The sequence below is a fragment of the Styela clava genome, chromosome 12, assembly GCF_964204865.1.
Source record: "Styela clava chromosome 12, kaStyClav1.hap1.2, whole genome shotgun sequence".
Classification (NCBI taxonomy): domain Eukaryota; kingdom Metazoa; phylum Chordata; class Ascidiacea; order Stolidobranchia; family Styelidae; genus Styela; species Styela clava.
Genome location: NC_135261.1, coordinates 19,446,803 through 19,467,940, shown reverse-complemented (window position 1 = coordinate 19,467,940; position 21,138 = coordinate 19,446,803). Strand labels below are relative to the sequence as shown.

Below are 21,138 nucleotides of genomic sequence, written 5' to 3'. Positions count from 1 at the left end.
GATTATCGTGGTAATCAAATGAGTCGACCCAATTCACAAATTGCCATCCGCCAAAGACGGAGAGTTAAGACTGAAAATCGTGTTTCATTTTTCTTCAAGTCAGTTCTGATTTGAATATTTCACGTCGACTGTTATGCTTTTATTATTGCTTATAAATTAATACCGCAAACTTGCACTGAACTATATTAATGACGGCAGTGTAAAAATAAAATCTGCGATAGATACTAAATGATATTCAAGAGCTAGTTCATACGGGGCAAATGTAGGAAATGCTCGGTCACTATAGAAACTAAGGATGAAAAAGATTAATTACGACAAAATTTGATTTTAGATTTATTGCCGCAGTAACCCAGACTATCTCGACTATGTTGAAATATATAAAATATTCTTATAAACACTAAAAACGATATTTGAGAATCGCGATATTCGGATATGAAATTCGACTTGGACATCGTCGAAATTTTTCGTCATTGCACCAAACCGCGTCACAGAAATCGATTCCAATTAAACTTTTAACACCGAAAGCTAATTCTTCATACCAGACTTCCAACAAACTCAGTTTTAGGATCTTTTTTTTTCGCCTGGTTACCATAGTTATCATGCAAATTCAATTCACTTAGCAAACATTCATTCTCTTCGCGTGTGAAGTCTACCGTCAAAAAAAGGATTGATTTGGTGAGAAATTACTACTCATCAGAAAATAAAGCATCAGAAGCCGCAAGGAAAGCAGGTGAGAAGCCAACTCATCCTTCCATCGTAATGAGACTCATTCTTAAGTTTGAAGCAAGAGGGTCGCTGCGAGCGGGATTCGAACCCGCGCGAGAATAAATAACTCCAACGCCCTAACCCCTCGGCCATCACAGTGGATGACTAAATTTTGAGTTCCTTTTTTTTAAACTTTTGAAGATTAAATTTTGCGTTACTTTTTTAACACTCTATAAATATATATATATAAACCTAATTCGAAAAGCAATAGCAAAAAGATAGACCATCCCTGATCTAGACAGTTTTTACAGGAACATAATCCAGATATTTTATTCAACACATCTAACCTACTAATTGTCTTCACTCTTCAAAAGTTTTTTTTATATTTAGCCTCTTATGACGCCATTCTAATATATTACTCACGGGCATGAATGGAGTCGCAGAAAACGCACTACACCCAGAATCCTGATGTTATCATTCGAAAATAATACGTCGCTTATGTCACTGACAAAGGTTTGAGCACATATCGTATCACAGGGAGAATACAGATGCAATGATTACAATTCAGATGGTGTACCATCTCCCGATTATTAAAGCCACATGTTATTATATCTGATCTAAACGATTCTTCGATTATTCTCAAAGTGTGCAAGTCCACCATGCGATTATGCCAAGGGTTATATTTGACTCACGCCTTACAAAATAATAAATTTAAAACAAACACAGTGCACTTGATAATGTACTAAAACCAAATATTTCATTAATCCTTTAATGGCAAGGAATCCTTGAATGTTCTCTGGCTTTGTGAGCCTTATACAAATCCTTTCGCGTCACAATTCCAATGATCTGAATGAGAGAAAACCAGTTCAGCACAGCATACCTAATTTGGCCTCTTACCTTAAGTAACTCTTTGGATGAGGTGGTGGATCACAGAAAATTGCAAAGGACTTTTACTTATGATACCAAGATGATGTGTTAATAAACTTATACCTTACCATGAACGATATGCAAGGGATAAAGTAAATATCACTTATTCAAATAAAATAATATATTTCTGTAGGGCAGAATTAATTAACGTTTGCAGTATATATATCTGTATATATATTATATGAATTTCAATCTTGACTAACTACATGAGCAGGAAAATCAACTGCACACAATAGCAACTTGTTTTTATCATGTTCAACCAAGACACGATTATGGTTACATCGTGTTTTTTCATTCAAAATACTAAATATAAAATCGTATGCTACTTACACTATAGTCATCATCTATTACAACAAGATGTCGAAGTCCGAGGGCTCGAAATAGGCGAAATATTCTTGGAAATGATGAATTCTGATAAGAAGAATAATTCAACTGATGAAATTAAATTTGCAACTGGATAACAATTAAAATGAAACATTGGCATAAGTGTAACAATGACATGAATACTAAAATCAATCATATCATTTTAAAAAAGCAAATTAGCTTTCCATTAAATAATGATACCATATCGAAAAAAAAATTACCTTATGTACAACATATGGAGCAGGGTTAACATATGGTTCAAGATCTACATGTAGTTCACGTTCCGCTGCCGAAACGTTCAGTAAATTGACACTGAAAAATCTTGGATAGCTATCTCGAAATACTGATAATGATAAGGGTGATCCATTTGAAGTTCTTTCCACAAAAACCTGCGGGAATTCATTGAAAAAAGGAAAATTGTGTTAAATTTGATATTCTCTGATGGATTACAAATACCGGTATTATACAAACCTTATGTTTTATGAGTATAAGCAACTGAGAACGTAAAATCACTCCTCGAAATTTTCCATGATCATCTTGCACTGGATATCCACCATGATTCGAGGTCGAACTTGACAAATTCTCCATGATATCTTTAACTCGACAATGAAGATTCAGGGTTATGGCAGGCTGATGCATGACTTCACTGTAAAAGCAAGTAAAAACTGATCAAAAACAAGATTTAAAATTTGTTTTAAACGACACAAATCCAAACACAGTGTAATAAAACAAAAGATGGTGTTGTTTGAAGTTGCCTCAGCGATTGGCACACTGTGCTAGGCGTTAGGAATAAGGTTGCCATCACAAGTTTAAATAAATTAGGTGGGTACGCAGGTTCCTGTGGGAGATAACTATGTACGAGAGGATTGCTGGACTCCTCGGTGTCAAATGGTGGTTCATATAACCACTGGTAGTTTACAGCTTCCTCCACCATCCGTTGGCCTTGCATCTGATCCAAACAAATTGTTAACTATTATCAAACTAGACATGGACTGGTGACCAGATGAGAGTCATGGTCCGCTATGTGAATCGGCCATCTTATTCTCTTTCCGCTCCCTCAGTATGAATATGAAATTCCTACCCAAAAAGAAGAAGATACATAAAAGCTCAACTAATCATACCTAACAGTTGTTTTGCTAGATAGTGGTGGTGGATCCCATTCTAATACTGGAACTTTACCAAGCTCAATATGCATGTCATATATTCCGGTATTGAACATATCACCAACAAATTTTGCAATAAGTAGAACTGCCATCAATGGAAGACTGTAAGAAATATTCCCAGTTGCTTCAATAAGGATAACAGTGAGGCTGATGGTCATTCGAACTGTTCCACCTGAAATATATATATATTTGCAATTAATTATAGACTCCAATATACTTTCAAATGCTGTGCGCCTGTGCTGTCTGTAAAATAGTCATTTATATTAGCAAAAAACATTATTCATCCACCAAGCTACGTTACAGGTTCGACATTTGACGCATCATGCTAAGCGTTAGGAATACACTCGCCATCGCACCTCTGATTACCCTGCTTGGGTTTATAGATTCGAACCCTGTGAAAGCTAATTGTGTGCAAGAGGATGATTGCTGGACTCCTCAAGCAAATAACTGGCTGACAAGGACTGTTAACTGGACGAGAGGCCGCTATATGATTAGGTCGCCTTATCCATTTCCTCTGCTCAAGGATACATATGAAAATCTTATCCTAATACTTAGTTCCACAAATAAAACAACTGTACCATACATACAAATTGTAGCAATTACTCACCCAATTGAGCAGCGGCACCAATGAGTGAATATTTGGCCAAATCTTGTGTCCACCAACTGGTTGGGGATATCGCATTGACAATGACCCCAACTAATCTTCCCCATGCAGCCCCAATCAATAACGATGGAATAAAAAGTCCGCTGGGCAATTTGAGTCCGTATGTCCAACATGCCAAGAAAAAATATGGCAGTACAAATACTATCAATGTAACAGCAGAGTATGAACCTGAATATTTGAAGGAAATAATGAAACAAAATTGATAATATAAAAACTATATAGCGATCGAAGACCGCCAACTTATCGATCTACGGTTTCGATTCCTTCGCTCTGACTCAATACCACATGCCCCATTAATAACTAATTAATAACTCGCTAATTATATGACATAATTCATCCAAAATCAATAGGCTTCTGGTCCGAGATATGATGAATGCACATGCAAAATTTGGAGCAGATTCAACCTCGTTTTCACGAGATCGCGTAATATACGAAAGTGTCTAACAAACAAACGGAATATTGGTCGGAGACCGAAACCTTATCAATCGAAAGTTAGGGGATCCCCCAAAACAGAAACTGTGGTTTCAATTCATCTGCTCATACTCCATAGCAACACCGTGTGTCCCATCACTAATTGATTATTAACTCGCTAATTATACGACATAATTCATCCAAAATCAATAGGCTTCTGGTCTGCGATATGCTAAATGCACATGCAAAATTTGGAGCGGATTCAACCTCGCTTTCGTGAGATATCGCGTGCATCTAACAGACAAATACCATCAACATACTTACCAATCGAGATCGGTAAGTAAAAATAATTTGATAATTAGGAACAACCATGGAATAAATCAAAATATATGTGGTTATTCTCAAAACATAAAAACGTATATCTCACCAAGTGGGTCATGAAATAGACTTTTGACGCTCGATTCAGGTGTTGTAAAAAATAATGTCGCCATTGTATTATATTCTCCATCAGAGCAGAAAAACTAGAAGGGAAAAAGCACGTTAGTATGCAACCCGAATCAAACAGTAAACTTGAGTGAGTTGAGTCAATGCTTGACAAATGAAATTAAATTCGCAAATATTTTAAAAATGTATAATTGTAAATTAGATTATCCATTTGATAGATTAATTAATACATTTGAATCAATATAATTGCAAAATGTTCATCTGGTAATTAGTTTAATATGTAAAAGTAAATAAACGAATGGTCAAAGGAGCAATAGATATAGCTCAGTAACATATATAAGTACCGGTAAATATCAACACAGAATCCTCACCTATAAAACATTAAAATATGTGTATTATATTTAGTTTAACTGTGTACTGTACCGGATATCCATTCTTTGAACTTTTCAGTACTAAGAGATGCAACACATTCTGTAATATTTTCATGGCTTAAACCTGAATCACCTGTAATTTCATTGTTGGATCTTGACCCAGTGGTTTACATTCAATATTGAAATACATCATGCAGAAGGCTATTGTGCCACATACACTTGCCACGACAGATGCTTCAATGACTTGCAACCATTTCCATCTTACATATTTCAAGCGAAATTTCATTAAACGAATATTTAAAGAATTGAAAGCAGCTCCACATAGACCACCTAGAAACAAAATAGTACCATGAAAAACTATCATAAAAAAGAAAGACACCTTGATTCAAAGTTAATTGTTTTTATATCAACTAATTTCTAATGTCATTAAATATGCTAGAATAAACACTATCCTTTTGCCACATATGATGAAAGGTTAAGCATTTGGTAAACAGTATACTAACTACGTCAGTGAGGACAGAATTCTCATATTTATTCCTATGGGAGAGGACAGCCGATTAGACAGTTTAATCATATGGCATACTATGTCCTTTCAATCAGACAACGGTCTATCTCGAAATATGGGATTAGTTAGCCAGTTATTTATTTGGGTGCATCGAGGTAGTGGCAGAGTAAACATAACCGCACCACCCTACAATGACGAGGAGTCCAGCAATGCAATTATCCCCCATGAGATTCAATCCTGCAAATCTGTGCAGGGTAATCAGAGGTACAATGGCAAGCATATTCCTAAGGCTTAGCATGATGTGCCAAGCACAAAACTGCCAAAACAGTTTGTTATGATGATGCAAAGACAGTGAATCAAAATTGTCACTTACCGATAACGCCCATAAAGAAAAAGATGAACAAATCTGTGGGCACGTATGTTCCTGAAAACTTCCCAAAATTAATCAGGCCAGGATATGCAAGATCGCCTGGATGACCATGATACAAACTTTGTAAAGAGTTCAAAGTATAGCTCGACAAAATTGAGCAAAGAAACTGAAAAAAAAAAACATTTTGAAAAATAGTATTTTAGTCTTTGCCATTCCTGAGTAGCAAAATTCGTTTTTTAACAAAGTAGATTTCATATTTATACCAGCAATCCTAAGTCTAACCAGTGGTGGCCTAAACCAAATAATCTGAATTGTATATTAAAAATGGGGTTGAATGGGAAGTGAGATTAAATTGATCAACAATTTGATTGCTTTTGCTTTTTTAACAGCTTAAAAGAAAGCATTTTCATTCATACCTAAAATTTCAATAGCTTAAAGTAAAACTATTCTAAAATCAAGAATTTACAATCAACTACAATATTCCATCAGTTTGGGTCATTCCGAAGCATACCTTATATCATGGATCATTAATCCAGGGGCGAGGCTATATCACTCGAATACACAACTAGTTAACAATTCCATATGCATAGATTTGGATTGAATAAATTACACGGGGTTTAGAAATTCTGGTATAATCCCACACATGATTTGAAAGAATAAATAAAAAAGATAAGAAAAAGATAATGCTTGAAAAAAAGTTTGCATTGTTATAGTAGAAGGAGATAAGAAATTTTTGCTCAAGTTATCATCTTACAGCTGCTTTATGCAACATAATTCAATTTTACACAGTTTTACTTTGTAAACAATACATATCAAATACACAGAAATGATTGAGGTTTGTATTTACTCACAATTCTCCATGTTAGAGCTTGATTCCAGAAGCTTGCAGCCTCTTCTAAGCTAAATAATACTCCACCCACTGGAGCTCCAAATGCAGCAGACACACCGGCAGCTGCTCCTGAAAAATTAATATAGAAACATTTTATACAAATTTTCCATGATTTCTCGCTATGGAGACTGGAGAGATGAAAGCCTACTTCCATCTGCCCAAAATTTGATGACAGAACTTCTCCTAGCAACTTGATTTATCTGATTTAAATATTTGCTTAAACATGCTTTCGCTGACTCTAAACCAGCTGTCTCTATAGCATAACTAGCTGTACATGCGGCTATTTGGCCGCAATAGAACCAAATTAGCTTTATTACATTTTAAAGTTTTGAGGAAACCCCATTTTGTAAGTTCCAATATAGGCTATGTAATGAACGAGTGCCCATAACCCTTATTACGGCGGGAATCTGATATTCCTTACAAAACGTCATATTAGTATGGCACCTAAAGCTGTGTGTGCCAAATTTTGGCATCTCATTTTATTACGATATCAATGTAAAAAAAGATTAGATAAGCAAGTACATGTTAGTAACCTGTGAATTTCTCTAGACAACAATCCTAAAAAACATTGACAAAACTTAATCAATTATTAGGTATAATATATTGAAAAATCGACAAACCTGCACAAACAAAATCTCTTTTCTCTCTGTCGTTTCTGAAATGTGTAAAGAATGGCGTATTCAACCCAGTGGTCATAGAACGACCTTGTGATATTCCCGCACCGAGCACAGCCCCTGAATGTACCATGGGACCTTCCTGTATAAAAAAAATAGTCCATTTTAAAAAATTTGTGAGAAAAAATCTGATAACATTTCTGGAACATTAAACAACAAAGAATATCAAAATACAGTACTTCCTGTGATTATTCAGGGCTCTCTGCTTTATTGACCTATAGCAGGAAGGTGAATGAATGGTGATTAGAGATGACAACGAACGATGAAAAACGGTTTATTTCATCTGCAATAGGACCTTTTATCCATTGTTGATTTCAAATGAGACCACCACAAATTTATTCCGACGCATGATTAAATAAAGTCTATTCATTGTTAAATATGTTCAATCCTTTTTCTATTCTAATTGAATAAATTGTATTGCATTGTAATTAGGATAAAAACATTATGAATTAACGTAATGGCTCATTTATGTTGAATGCAATCATTGTCATGGCATTTTTCGGTTATCATCAGCAGTGGATTGTATATAACATTATCAGCTGGAATGTCAGCTCTTTTTCAGCACCGATTGTTCCAAAAAAGACTTCAGTGGAGAAATAACAAAACTTATAGATTGAAAAATTGTCAAATTGATATTTTCTTTATAAAATTAGTCGAAAACTAGCGACTATAGGAACTGAAAAAGATTTTTCAGTAAATTTGAATGACATTTTAAGACCCTTTGTTAGTAAAGTGATCAGATTCAAACCTTTCCAACAGCAAGACCTCCAGACACAGAAGCGATAATACCAGCAACTTTTGTAAACAATGTCTTTAGTCTGACCACTTCTGGAACTTTTACTCCATTTAAATAACATTTTATTTGAGGTATTCCACTTCCTGCTGCTACAGGCTAAAAACAAAATAGTCATCCAATTATATCAGTCATAACAAGCTAAATTTGATACATAAGCCAATATGAATTAGTTAACAATTATCATTTATTCAAATATTGTAATAACCAGAGGGAGCAATTGTTATTTTCTAAATGTTAGAAAATTATAAACGATATGCATGCATGTCAAGCAACACCTTTTTATTAATAAAATAAAACTGTGAATAGACTGCACAAATTTTGTAATAAACTATCGATTTTGTCAATTTCAAATAGTAAAGAAAAATTGTTAAATTCAATATAAAGAAACATGGTTGAGAAGGCGTAGCCTATATCTCAAAATGAGTATGTTAAAACATTAAATACATGTATTATATAAAGATAGAATAACCTGAACTACCTCAAATATCACAACTTATCAATTAGTTGAAACTTACAGACAAGAATGTTGTTATGGAAGCTGCAAATGCCACAAGACCAGCATTTATACCAATCCATGTTAGCAATGGTTTCCAGAGACAATCTGATTGAACGCAATCTTTAATAGCTGAAAATATACCAAACCTGTTACTGTACATGACATAAGTATTTATAGTTTTTAATGATTTGAAACACTCAAATCAACTTGTCATATGAAAATGAAAGACTGACAGAATCTACGATCTCCCAGAACACTATGACAAACACTTGATTTTAGAAATTTTTCATCTCAATTCTGAATTGATGTAGTAGATCAAAATCTTTCACTGAGGGCATAAAAAATATAATAGATAATTATTAGAATATATTCAATTGATTATACCTAATGCTAAGTGCCATTCATTTTATTCTATGATTGTTGCGAATCTCTTGCTTGAGAAAGCATGGCATGGGTCTCATAAAATGTTGAAGAATACAATTTGTTAAAGTGTGATGGCAGAATTTTGAACCATTGCTTATAAAAAAATCGCCACCATCGGAATCAAATCTGCATTGGAAATATGAATATCTAGGCAGCAAAAACAAATAATATTCTTCTCGTATTCTAATTCAAGCAATTATTCAATCTTCGAAGTGACTTAAATATTTTGATTTGATGAAATTATTGACTCCTTTTCAGAAAAAAATGAGAATTTGTTAAGTAAAATCAAATTCAGATTTTGTCAGTCTTAAATCATCACTGACAAATAAACTTTGATAGTATAAATGTATGATATGATACAATTTGAATATTTTCACAGGGTAGAGGAAAGGCAATAATACACCTCAATATATCATATGGCAAACCACGGCTCCTCACCCAGTTACCCACCCGTCCATGTCAGATTACTGGTATAAAACTGATAACTCAAAAACTTACAAGATTCCAATGTATTCATCTTCAAAGTTGCCAGTTGATCAATAGAAATATCGATAATAACAGCAACAACCCCTGTCATAACTCCAATGATGATACAAATCAACCATCTTTGTGCTCGAATACAGGCCCATTGCTATTGAAATATATAAGATTAATTTTGAAGCACTAAATTTTCAATTAATGCAGAAAAAATAGGAGTAATTTAACCTGTTTTGATGTAACACTCTCTTCTTCAATATGTAGTTGATTTTCAATTGTATCATAATCCAATGCCTAACAAAAATAAAAACAATTTGGCCCATTCAGATTACACGTTAGAATATCGATAGAAATATTAAATGTCTTTCTGGTGAATACATCAAGTTTGGGCTGATTTGTTCAAAAGACAAACACATAAATGAAAACACTTCTATTTTTCCAGATGTTAATTAAATAATTAGTTATTGATTTTGCAGCATGTCTAGATGTGCTCTATTGTGAAAAAACATCAAATCCACAATATTCAATATACCTCTAATTGATGAAAACTGTATTTGTTCAATTGTTTAGGTCTTCGAACTTGCACTCGTTCTGGATTCTCTTCTTCATCCTACACATTACACAACGAAAAATATAAAAGTATAAATCATCAAAACAGTACTGGTTACTGTTTGCTAGAAAAACTAGAAACATGGATAACTACCGGTATATTAAATCTCATACCCAACCTGGACTGTTTAATGAAGAATTATTTTTATGTGACGCTCTTTTACGCCTTTTACTCACAAGGCGAAACATGGATAACTACCGGTATATTAAATCTCATACCCAACCTGGACTGTTTAATGAAGAATTATTTTTATGTGACGCTCTTTTACGCCTTTTACTCACAAGGCGCTGGACAAGCAGCGACATATCTGACGATGTGAAAAGAACTACTATTTTCGGAAATACTGAAATTTTTCCAGTTCGTCATCGCCTACCCAATTTGTTACACCCTGGATCGCGTGGCGGGCGTGGGATTTGAACTCAAACCGGTGATGGCATCCCAGTTGAGTCTTACACTTTAACTACTATGCCATCAGGCCCACAATTTTCAGTTCATAATAATACTTTAAGATCTGTTGTTTATCAGTTATACTTTTTCTGTGATAAAATTAATCTTCTCTTTATAACACCATTCAAATTGACATAATTTTAAAAAGACATTATTTCATCAACATTAACTGCTACTATGTAATAATTTACTCCTTACAATAAATTTGGTTTCTTGATCCATGCTGGCGAGATTCCTGTAATTACTTTTTCAACACCAGATAGCAATAACAACCATTAATTTGAAGAATTGAGAGAGATTTTACCAAGCCTTATTACACTACGAAACAAATTTTCAGTATATTTAACTACAGTACGCTGAATCATCTTTCGTGTAAGAAACAAGAGCAACTTCAGGCACTAAATATCAACGATTAGGTCCTTTTGACAATTGACCAAAAATCGGACAATATTATTTGTTTCTTACTACTGACAACAGCAATATAAAGATTTTAAGTTGCATCTTCGCTGGAAACATTTATCACTATGGAAAGCAACTAATTTGTATAATTCATTTTTAAACATTTCTTTAATCTCCAACTTTTTTCAATGATTTGAATATCATACAAATTGCAATTATTCAACACAATAAGAAATTTGAAAATTTCATATTTTATTATCATTTCTCCGCTTCCTAATTATTTGTTTCATACTCTTCTGCAACTAAATCAAAATACCTTCCTATCATTCTATGACCTCAAAATCTAAACAACCTGAACAAAAGCAGCGAATGTAATATAGCAATACATAACATTTCATAACATGAGGTATGAAAAACAATCATGTATCAAATATCAGGACCGCATTGTTAAAACTACAAAAACATAACCAGTCTCAAAAACAAAAGAAATTTTATTGATAGTTCTTTCATTTCAATATGTCATCAATGACCTCTAGAACATGAAAAGGTAAATGCCTATTGGTGAGGAAAGAGGGTCAAATGATGTTACGATACCTGAATGAAATATCTTTTGTCGCGGTATACTATTTGCTGTTAATAAACAGGGATAGCAAAGCTATTAATGAAAAATATTTGAATTCGCAATATAATTGAAACATCAGAACAATTTCAAGTACCGTACATGGCGTACAATATATGAAGGTATTTCAGTTCTTTGTGATAGCCCAGGGGTTTGCAACATTTTGTACAGGAGGGCCGAATAAAAATAACTGGGTGAAACCACAGACCGCACATTTATTTAACATAGGTTTCTAGTAGGTTCAGACACAAAAATTTTGGTTATTGATCCTATATGACATGCATTGTTCGCTTCGCACAAGCTAGCTGTAGCTAAGACATTGGAATTACTTGCAAGTACCAGATTAAACTAAATGAAAAACTTGTTTAGTGGGCGCAAACCATTTAAAATTGTTACTTCTCCGCGGACCAAACAAATTTCCTTGTGGGCTGCAGGTTGTACACCCCTGTGTTAGATTATTATTTGTTGATTGTTATTATATAAGGTCAACAATATCTTAGCTCTAAACTCAGTCATATTTTTCCAAAGTTTGTTTTTCCTGGACAAGAAGACTTGAAAGACAAAGAAGTTCAGTTTTATAGAATAGCAGGCAGTTTTTGAAACTTATTTGACGGTGATATTGTTGTGTAGCATTAAACATACCTCTGATGATGTTACTTCGTTTTCTTCAACAATCAATAAATCTCGATCACTCATTGCACTTTTTATAAATATTGCAAAGTAGACGAAAATCCAGTAATAGCAGCTATAACCCTAACTATTTATCAGAATTAAATTATCAACACATATTATACTATATCTGCAATCAAATATATGCAATTCATTAATAATAAAAAATTATTACAACAACAATAATATACTTTAAATGAAAAAAAAAAAATGAAATGAAAATCATTGGCATTTTGAAGTAAATCCATTAGTTTAATTATATATCAATGGCAGAAACTATACTCGAAAGATTATGGTTATTCCCATTGGTATAATGTTTAACATTTATTAAATAGAAATACACTTTTACTTTTATTCATAAGAATGGATAATTTACAAAGCATTAGTACAAACATTATTGGAAACACAAATTCCAAACTTTGGGCTTATGTGCTGTTTCACAAGACCAATAAATGGGCAGGCTAAACGTAAAAAAAAGCAGTCTAAACCAGAGGTGGGCAAGGTGTTTTTAACCAGGGGCAAAAATTTTGCCCACCTAGACTGGAGAGCCATGTAAAGATGTTCATTTTATGAACAATATATATACAGTGGTGCCAAAGCAAAAGTGGAAAACAATAAGCCTCGTGCGAGTCGTGAAAAAACTAAATATAAACGCAATCTCAACAAATTCCTTAGCTTTATTAGCTAAAACATCGAAATTTAGTTTGGCAGTGGCAGCATCAGGCGGGCGAGATCCCAGATTTGGCCTGCGGAGCATAGGGTGTCAATGTCAGATCTAGACAAATCGATTTTTGACTTGCAGATAAGTATATTTTATTTGAAAGCATTAATATGGCGGGATGATCATCACAGTAAAAAAAACAGTGAACTCCTAAATTTCTCATTTTGCAACTACTCTCAAACCAGATGTATTGAACAAGAAATAGGGAAAATTGCACACGAAAAATCAGAAGCAATAAATGCATAATGTAGTAAGTTCATCGCATAATATGAAGTGAAAAATAGGAAAACATGGTGAGAATATAATATGGCATAAAAATTGTGAATGAAATGTGACAAAAAAATAATAATTAGTAAGCTTCACTCATGAAGTCATGATAATATCTATATCCAGCATGATATTAGGCAAATACTTTTAAAGAAAGCCAAGAATATCTTTCTGAATTATTCTCACAGTAATAAGATCAATATCTAAAAGGTTTTCTAATAATAAGTCGCCACATTAAAATCAGAGTAGCTCAAGTCATACTTTCCAGAAGTCTTCTTTTATCATCTTCTTTTATTATGGAGCAGTGGCCATGATTTGGTGTGGGTTTCATAGCTGTACTTGTTTTAGTTTTAATTTGGGGGCAGTTCCTTATGTTTTTATTTTTGGGTTTGGCTGTTAGAAGCAAACTATTGCAAAATTTCTAATAAATTTATAAAGTGTGACATAAGCTGATTTGATTCTACGGTGGATGTTTTCAAATCTGTTTAAGCACAAGTCCATTCCAATATGAAAGAATCCTGGAAAGTGGCATGAGACAAATTTACAGTTAAATCATTATATGATCCCATGACGAATTTAACACTTTGTCCATTAAAAGTCACTTCAGTGGGTTGGCACTGCAAACCATATATCAAGATTCTACTCATCTCCATTTTCATTGGAAGACTTTTACTGCCTTTCGCAAGTTTGCCAGATAAGGTGTTGTTTCTCATGTCGAATTTGAAAAACACAAATTCTCCATTTGGGTATGTGCCTAATGTGTCACCATCATCCCAAAAAATTGAGCCATTTGCTTTTCCATGCTCATCAGCAGCTGCTATTAAAAATAACGGTCCAGCCATACTTGTTACTATGTCAGGATCGCATAATGGTAATATAGATCCGCCTCTTATGTGAAGCGGAATGGAATCAATAGGTGCGTTCAACATAAACATTTCCCCCTCAGACGAAATAGGCTTCCCCATTTCCATGTAAGCATCATACCACAATCCTTTTGCAAAATATCCTTTCACCGAGTCCATAGATGGATACAAAACAGGTGATATCATTAAACTATGACCCCACAAAAACTGCTCTTCAATTGCATATGTGTTAGTGTCGGTGGGAAATTCGAAAAACAAAGGTCTTGCTACAGTCCCACCATAGGTGTGTGCTATATGAAATAAGGTATACAAGTATGGAAGAAATGTATATCTTTGAGATAAAGCTTTCCTTATTATTGATTGCGTTGATTTCGGGAAATCAACTGGAGCTTGTGGAGATCCGTTAATATCGTTGTGGTTACGACTAAAAGGATAGAAAGCTCCAAGTTGGCTCCATCTTGTACATAATTCAATGGTGGTTTTTCCTCCAAAGCCACAAATATCAGCTCCTACTAAAGGAATACCAAACATGTTAAATCCAAGTATTCCTGGAATCGTGAGTCTCATATGTTCCCATGTACTTTTTATATCCCCTGTCCAATGTCCACCGTACAATCCAGCGCTTGGAAAAGTTGATCTTGATATAACAAATGGTCTCTTATTTCGAATTTTAATCAAAGCTTCACTTGTTGCTTTCATTTCAAATAGACCAGTCAGACTGTGAACATTGTAATTGTTAGAAACATATTGCAATGAAGACGGACATATTGTTCTGGTGAATAAACTTCCCCCTGTGACCTTTGGTACATAAGGTGGGTAGTCATACGTATTGTTTTTGTAACACTGCTTCGGACAGCCATCCTGGAAATTTGAATACTCATTCATATCTATCCAAACACCATCAAATTCAACAGACTGATGAAAGAGTGAAAGTTGTTTGTGCCAATACTCTGTAGTTGCAGGATTGGTGAAATCAGGAAATACAACATTACCAGGCCATACGACTCCATTAACAGGTTCTTGAGTTACAGAATCTTTAACAAGTACATGTGACGCAACAGCATCATCAAAAGGAGAGTAAGAACCTTTCGGTTGATCACTAGATATTCCAGGATCCACAATCATTACATAGTGTTGTCTATGTGAATGCAAATTCTTAACTAAAGAAGGCAATGTAGAAAAAGTTGTTGAATTGTATGTGAAGTCTAATTGTCTATCCATGTAGTCAATGTCATTCCACTGTACATCCTGAATAGATAACAATGAATTATTTAGATATTTAAGATAATTATGTGTGGTAGAGTTTTAGCCATGCACACAGGGGCGGACACTTTCCATAATTTTGGGGGGGCGAACTTGGATCGCCTACCGAAAAACACCGCGCCGTGTATCGTCACGTAACAATAACCTGTCGATGTCATTCTCTAAGTATTAGCATGTCATTTTGCTACTCATATATCGAGTACCTAGGCTGCTTTGCTCGGACACGGAACTTGCGCGTCACTGAACCAATTTCTTGAATTCCGCGAGAATTAGCCCACGGCTCAGAGTCGGAATTTCCCATTGCCGTCTGCAACAAGCACCGGGATTACGCGCTCGTTAAAAGAGCCGCCTATTTAAGCGTATAATGATTTTTCTGTCGATCCATGACAGCACGAGATTCTAAAATGTCCTTATATATTAATTTAATAGTGTGCAACGTAAGTCGCTGTTGCGACTATATTAAATATTACTAAACTAAAGTACCACGGCGATATGTGGACATAAAAATATGAGATAAGCTGCCTGATGTATTTAATTTTGATACCTATTTTTGCAATCTTCCGAACTCGTTATCGCCGTTACAAAAATCTCGATATCTGATATAAAATCCCATATAGTACAATTTTAATTCATACAATGAAAATAATTATAAAGTATACTAGTAAATCAAAAATACAAATTCACCGCCTCGAAATCCACGCGGAACAGTCGCGGCGATTGAAAAAAAGCAGACTTTATCAACGAAAAATGGTTTTTCACTTGTGCAAAGTAATCAATCAAAGACCGATACAGGCATATTCAAAATGTCTTGATTTATTAATTTAATTATCTTCAATTTAAACTGCGGTTGAGTCGACAAAACAAGAGCCACTCTAAAACACGACGGCAATCCGCGGACATAAAAATGTGTGGTAAACCGCCCGTTTATATATTGTTTTGATCCGTATTTTTGCTATTTTGCGAATTCGATAAATTTGAGATGTACTTGTCACACATTTTTAAAGATAACCCCTTTCGAAAAATCCGTAAATTTGCTGTCAATTCTCACGTAGTAAAAGTTATTTCAGTACAATAAAAATACATAAATAAATACAAAAAGTGATCGAATATACTTTATTTATCTTATATATCATCAAAAACCGGGGAAAAGTCGCGTTCTCAGCTTTGTTTGTTAACACGAAAATTTTCGACGTCAATTTAAAAGTAATGGATAAAAAAGGCAAATCCCGCTCACAATTGACCGTGTTTTGATTTTAGTGACGAAATGTTTTTAAGGGTCAAGCAAACATAACTTGTGCCGTAGGCACACGAAATTTTGCAATTTTCCATGCCTAGAAAAGCGTTTTTAGACTGTCGCGGGCCTCAACAAAACTTATATTGTTTACAGTTTTATTTTTAGTATTTTATATTGTCGCTTTTCAACTTTTCGACATAGTAAATGCTTTGATCTTTGCCCGCAAATTATGCTGGGCCTCGCACGAAATCCATAACGTGAAAAGATACGTCCACCGGTGAAGGCGCCCTGGTCCACATTATTGTAAGAAAACAGTCATAATATCAGTGAATATTAACCGTTTAATTGCGCTTGACTATCGCACTTTTCGGAAATGATAATTTTGTAAGGCGGAAACAACATGTATCAAATTTTTTTACGAAATTATTGGGGGGGCGACCGCCCCCCCTTGCCCCCCCGGGTGTCCGCCCCTGCATGCACAAGAGGTAAGATTTCATGATAATTCTAATGCCTATTTTTCATTCCATATTACTTAAATACAATGGTTACCAATTACCATGTATACTCATTTTAACGAAATTTGATAAACTTTTCAAACAAGATTTTCTCAACTCAATACAATACTGAATCCCCCCAAAAAATAAAACAATTTGTCACCTGTGGTATTTTTGCTTCCCTCATTTTTTCTACATAATCCAATGTGGTATTTGCTGTTAAATAACCCCATCTACACAGATGATAACCCAGTGACCACATTGGGGGCATGAACGGACGACCAACAGTATCTGTATATTGTTGAATAACCTCTTCTGGACTTGGACCCAAGAAGATATAAAAATCCATAATGCCTAAAAAAGAAGAAATATCATTTTTACGAAAAAGTCAAATATAATCTGCCCCCTTGATGAGATATCAAAATCAATTGCTATATTCAATGGAATATGTGCAAAATGAAACGAAAAAAAAATTGAAACAGTGTTTAGAAAACTGACATGACAAACAATATTGACATATTGTGATACAGAACAGTAAATATCACATGATGATTCCATTCAGTTTTAGTTGAATTGCAAAACGAATAATGCAATGTAACCGAAATTTTAAAAAATATTGAAGTAAAAGATTCTGAAATTGAGTAGGCTATAAATTATGTGATGTGATTTTCAAATACATAAATAGGTAGCCTAATGTATCACAATTTCTCATTAAAATAATAAAATATGTTTTAGTCTGCTACGATTAAGTTTCCACTCATCTGTGAATTGTGATATAATTGATGCCTTATTCAAATCATGTTCATTATGAGCAATTTTGTCAGGTGAGAGAAAAGTTAACCACAAACTCAGAAGCAAAGAAACTCATGAATCAGTATTTTCAGAATCTTTACATAAATAATAATATGCTAATTATGTTACACAAGAGAGTGGACTCTCCCTACCATTTGTGCAAGTGGCATTGTAATTCCATGCCACGGCTGAAATTCTCGACAAATCCGGGACGTCTTGTCAAAACTGCGTTTACTCATATTGGCATGTAAGAATTTCAACGTTTATTGGCCTTAATTGAGATTACTTGAATGAATAAAAATCATTTTATGATTAATTTTTCTTTCAATGTAATGAATACAATGTTACAACAGTTCATTTAATAAAATATGACCACTTCTGGAATAATGCTGATAATAATACCATGTGACAATTTTCAAGCTATTGTGTATTGTTTGTTATAGCCTACATTGTGCCAACAAACAGCTCCATTGTAAGTAATGTGGCAATGTGCATGAATTTTCATTTTAACACAGTAACATATGATGATTACTCATATGACCTAAAAATAGGTGCATACAGCAAAAAAGCATTCAAAGTAAACAGTTAGAAAAATAGTGAAACTTGAGGCCTGCAACGAATTTGAATAATAATTGTCAAAATAAATTCTTGTAAGCTAACCTCCAATACTTCTCCAAGTTAATGCAGGTTCAGACTGCAATTCTGCCTCTTTTGCATTACTGTTGAGAAAAAACACACCATGTGATTTGCCATCAGGTTCCATAACAATATAGAAAGGATGATCACCATATAAGTTCCCTCCTTGCGGAAACCCTGGCGCATGGTCAGCGGCCCAAAATGGTATGCGGTGCCAGTATACATCAGGACGTAATTTGCCATGGCGCTCTCCCAATCCGTATATATTTGAAGATGCCAAACTAGTAGAAATCTAGAAAAATTATACATGAATAACATAGTAATTATAATTCATAAAAAAAAATAAACATTGAATGATAAAACAGTAAAAGTACCTGTAAATATTGATCTCCATACAAAATTGGTCCCACACTTGTATCAAATATGGTTAGGCCAGTATCGGATCTTACTACTTTCAAAAAAAACTTTTCATTTTTCAATGATACATTGACATCATACAGAAGTGGTAATACTGATTTCACACTCTTTGGAGTAGCAATAGGTACTTCATATCTCTTGTTTACTGGGTCGATAATTTTGAAATGGAGGCGATTAGGAGATTCGAGATAAATGAATAATTTCAGAACCGGAAGCGCATTTGGTGGATAAGATGCCGCAGAATAAGAAAGTTTCAAAGTCCCTTCGAAGCCTGTATTCGTTTCCTAGAATAAAAAACAAATTTCATATTTGTGATGATTTTTCATATCAATACATCACACATTCAAGATATCAGATCAAATGTAAAATTAGTGCTGGTACTCAATACGAGTTGTTTGTACAGTTGAAGACTCATTTTAATATTAAATTAAGGTTTAATAGGAACTTCAGTCTAAAAGAATGAACAATAATGAATCCAGACTTCAGTTTTTGCTGATTTAGTGTCACCCCAGTTCTATGCATAAGAGACAAAATTCAAACATCGCTGAATATCATATAGAACATAAGGTATAAATACAGGAGGTGTGAAATCAGCATATTATGAAATTGCCAATAAGTAATAATCAGTGTAAATAAAAAAGTCTAGATTTTTAATAATCAATGTTCATCAGTTATTTCCCAACTTCTCATAATCAACATTTTGATATCTGATATTTTTTTTCAAATATCGAATTATTTAAATTGTCACTTGTCAGATATCCTAAATTCGAGAGATACTTTCTGAACCATGACATTTTGTCCAAAAAATTTACATTCATTAAAATTCCTAGTTGATGGCGATGTACAAACAAGAAATTGAATCATGCCTAAGTCGATAATGATCAACTATGTTAACAAAATGGCAATTGGATATCAAAAGGTATAGGCCTATTGCACATTACCCGGAAGTCAGTTAGCAAATAAGAGTTTGTATAATCAGATGGAAAAAAACACCAGGGAACATCGTCGTTTGCATGCTGGGAATGGCGGGGATTATAGCAACATCCTCGCTGTTCACATTTTTCTTGATGCAATGGAGAACTTTCCGGAAAACAATCAATTCTCCTACAAATAAATAATAGTGGTGAGCACTGAGCAGGTTTCCTCAATATTTGATTCAATAAAACGAACACACAATTTGTTGCAGCGACAATGCTTGTTGGCTGTCGCGATGGTAATATAAATCAATCGTGTTATCACCTGTTCAAAATTCTTTGCCACCAACATTATTGGTTTAAAACTCTTTAGTGCAAAAGTTATTAATTTTTTCTTTTGTGTTTTGGACATATGTTTAGATTCTAGAGTAGTTTCGTACCCCAAGTACTTCTAGTGGGCATAACTATTTTTACATATGTCAATTCCAACCTCCACCTGACTACGTCGTCCAAAATTATGTCACTACTTCACTAGGATTTACATATGGACTTGATGATGGAGGAAGCCGTAACCGACCAGCGGTTACGTAAACCACCATACCCTATCATACTGTCCTATGCTCACCAGAAGTACTTGAGGTACGAAACTACACAAGACCCCACAATTTAATATAGGCTACTGTGATAGGTGAATAAATTCTGAAATTACGGTACAGTGGCTCAAAATAAATATGTCAGTACTGCAGTAAGAAGCAACCACATCGATCTGTAAATGTTAAAACTCATGATTATTACTTTTCAAGGTTGACATCACAGTGAGCCGCAATGCAGAACTGGACACTTCTCATCAGAGTGAAAAGTGCTAAAAGCTTCACTATTTTCATCTTCAGATATTCCTGTATTCTGCTAGTTCTGTAGTTTCACTTAAACAGTTTATGCATTTCTGAAATCGGAAATTGTAACGTTATTTTAATATTTAGCCTAAGTCCATTCAGTCGAGCCTGATACGATAACTGGATAGGGTGACTCTTAAATCAGAAATTGCTGCAATACCGGTATATTCTTTCTACCGTTACAGAGTCAAATACCTACGCACTACCCACCTACTACTAGTT

At 34.2% G+C, this 21,138-nt stretch overlaps 2 protein-coding genes across 3 annotated transcripts; both read right to left on the bottom strand.

Moving 5' to 3' along the window:
- Positions 1 to 1,365: 1,365 nt before the first annotated feature.
- Positions 1,366 to 12,577, bottom strand: LOC120329291 (H(+)/Cl(-) exchange transporter 7-like). 2 transcript variants are annotated; one of them, XM_039395867.2, is made up of 17 exons: positions 12,396 to 12,577; positions 10,211 to 10,288; positions 9,907 to 9,972; positions 9,700 to 9,832; positions 8,798 to 8,907; positions 8,235 to 8,378; positions 7,433 to 7,568; positions 6,775 to 6,881; positions 5,927 to 6,089; positions 5,182 to 5,378; positions 4,661 to 4,754; positions 3,766 to 3,990; positions 3,117 to 3,330; positions 2,467 to 2,641; positions 2,217 to 2,384; positions 1,963 to 2,043; positions 1,366 to 1,551 (listed from the first exon to the last, which is right to left on the bottom strand). In XM_039395867.2, the coding sequence occupies exons 1-17, from the start codon at positions 12,447 to 12,449 to the stop codon at positions 1,474 to 1,476; spliced, it is 2,223 nt and encodes a 740-aa protein (XP_039251801.1). In that variant the 5' UTR covers positions 12,450 to 12,577; the 3' UTR covers positions 1,366 to 1,473. The 2 variants fall into 2 exon arrangements, with proteins under 2 accessions (XP_039251801.1, XP_077974485.1); XM_078118359.1 differs by lacking the exon at positions 12,396 to 12,577 and adding an exon at positions 10,934 to 11,665.
- Positions 12,550 to 20,966, bottom strand: LOC120329290 (lysosomal alpha-glucosidase-like). The gene is made up of 6 exons (XM_078118358.1): positions 20,819 to 20,966; positions 20,051 to 20,213; positions 19,067 to 19,393; positions 18,717 to 18,984; positions 17,428 to 17,618; positions 12,550 to 15,521 (listed from the first exon to the last, which is right to left on the bottom strand). The coding sequence occupies exons 1-6, from the start codon at positions 20,905 to 20,907 to the stop codon at positions 13,896 to 13,898; spliced, it is 2,664 nt and encodes an 887-aa protein (XP_077974484.1). The 5' UTR covers positions 20,908 to 20,966; the 3' UTR covers positions 12,550 to 13,895.
- Between the last annotated feature and the right edge of the window lie 172 nt (positions 20,967 to 21,138).

Bases quoted from the DNA above. Each gene is read 5' to 3' on its own strand.
- LOC120329290 (XM_078118358.1), bottom strand. From the start codon at position 20,907: ATGAAAATAGTGAAGCTTTTAGCACTTTTCACTCTGATGAGAAGTGTC. The intron at 20,214-20,818 runs GTAATAATCATG...ATTTATTTGTAG, and splicing joins TGTGATGTCAACCTTGAAAA to GAGAATTGATTGTTTTCCGG. The intron at 19,394-20,050 runs GTAATGTGCAAT...TTTTTATTCTAG, and splicing joins ATTTGCTAACTGACTTCCGG to GAAACGAATACAGGCTTCGA.
- LOC120329291 (XM_039395867.2), bottom strand. From the start codon at position 12,449: ATGAGTGATCGAGATTTATTGATTGTTGAAGAAAACGAAGTAACATCA. The intron at 7,569-8,234 runs GTTTGAATCTGA...TTTTTTATACAG, and splicing joins GAGGTCTTGCTGTTGGAAAG to GAAGGTCCCATGGTACATTC. The intron at 6,882-7,432 runs GTTTGTCGATTT...TTAATTTTTCAG, and splicing joins AAGAGATTTTGTTTGTGCAG to GAGCAGCTGCCGGTGTGTCT.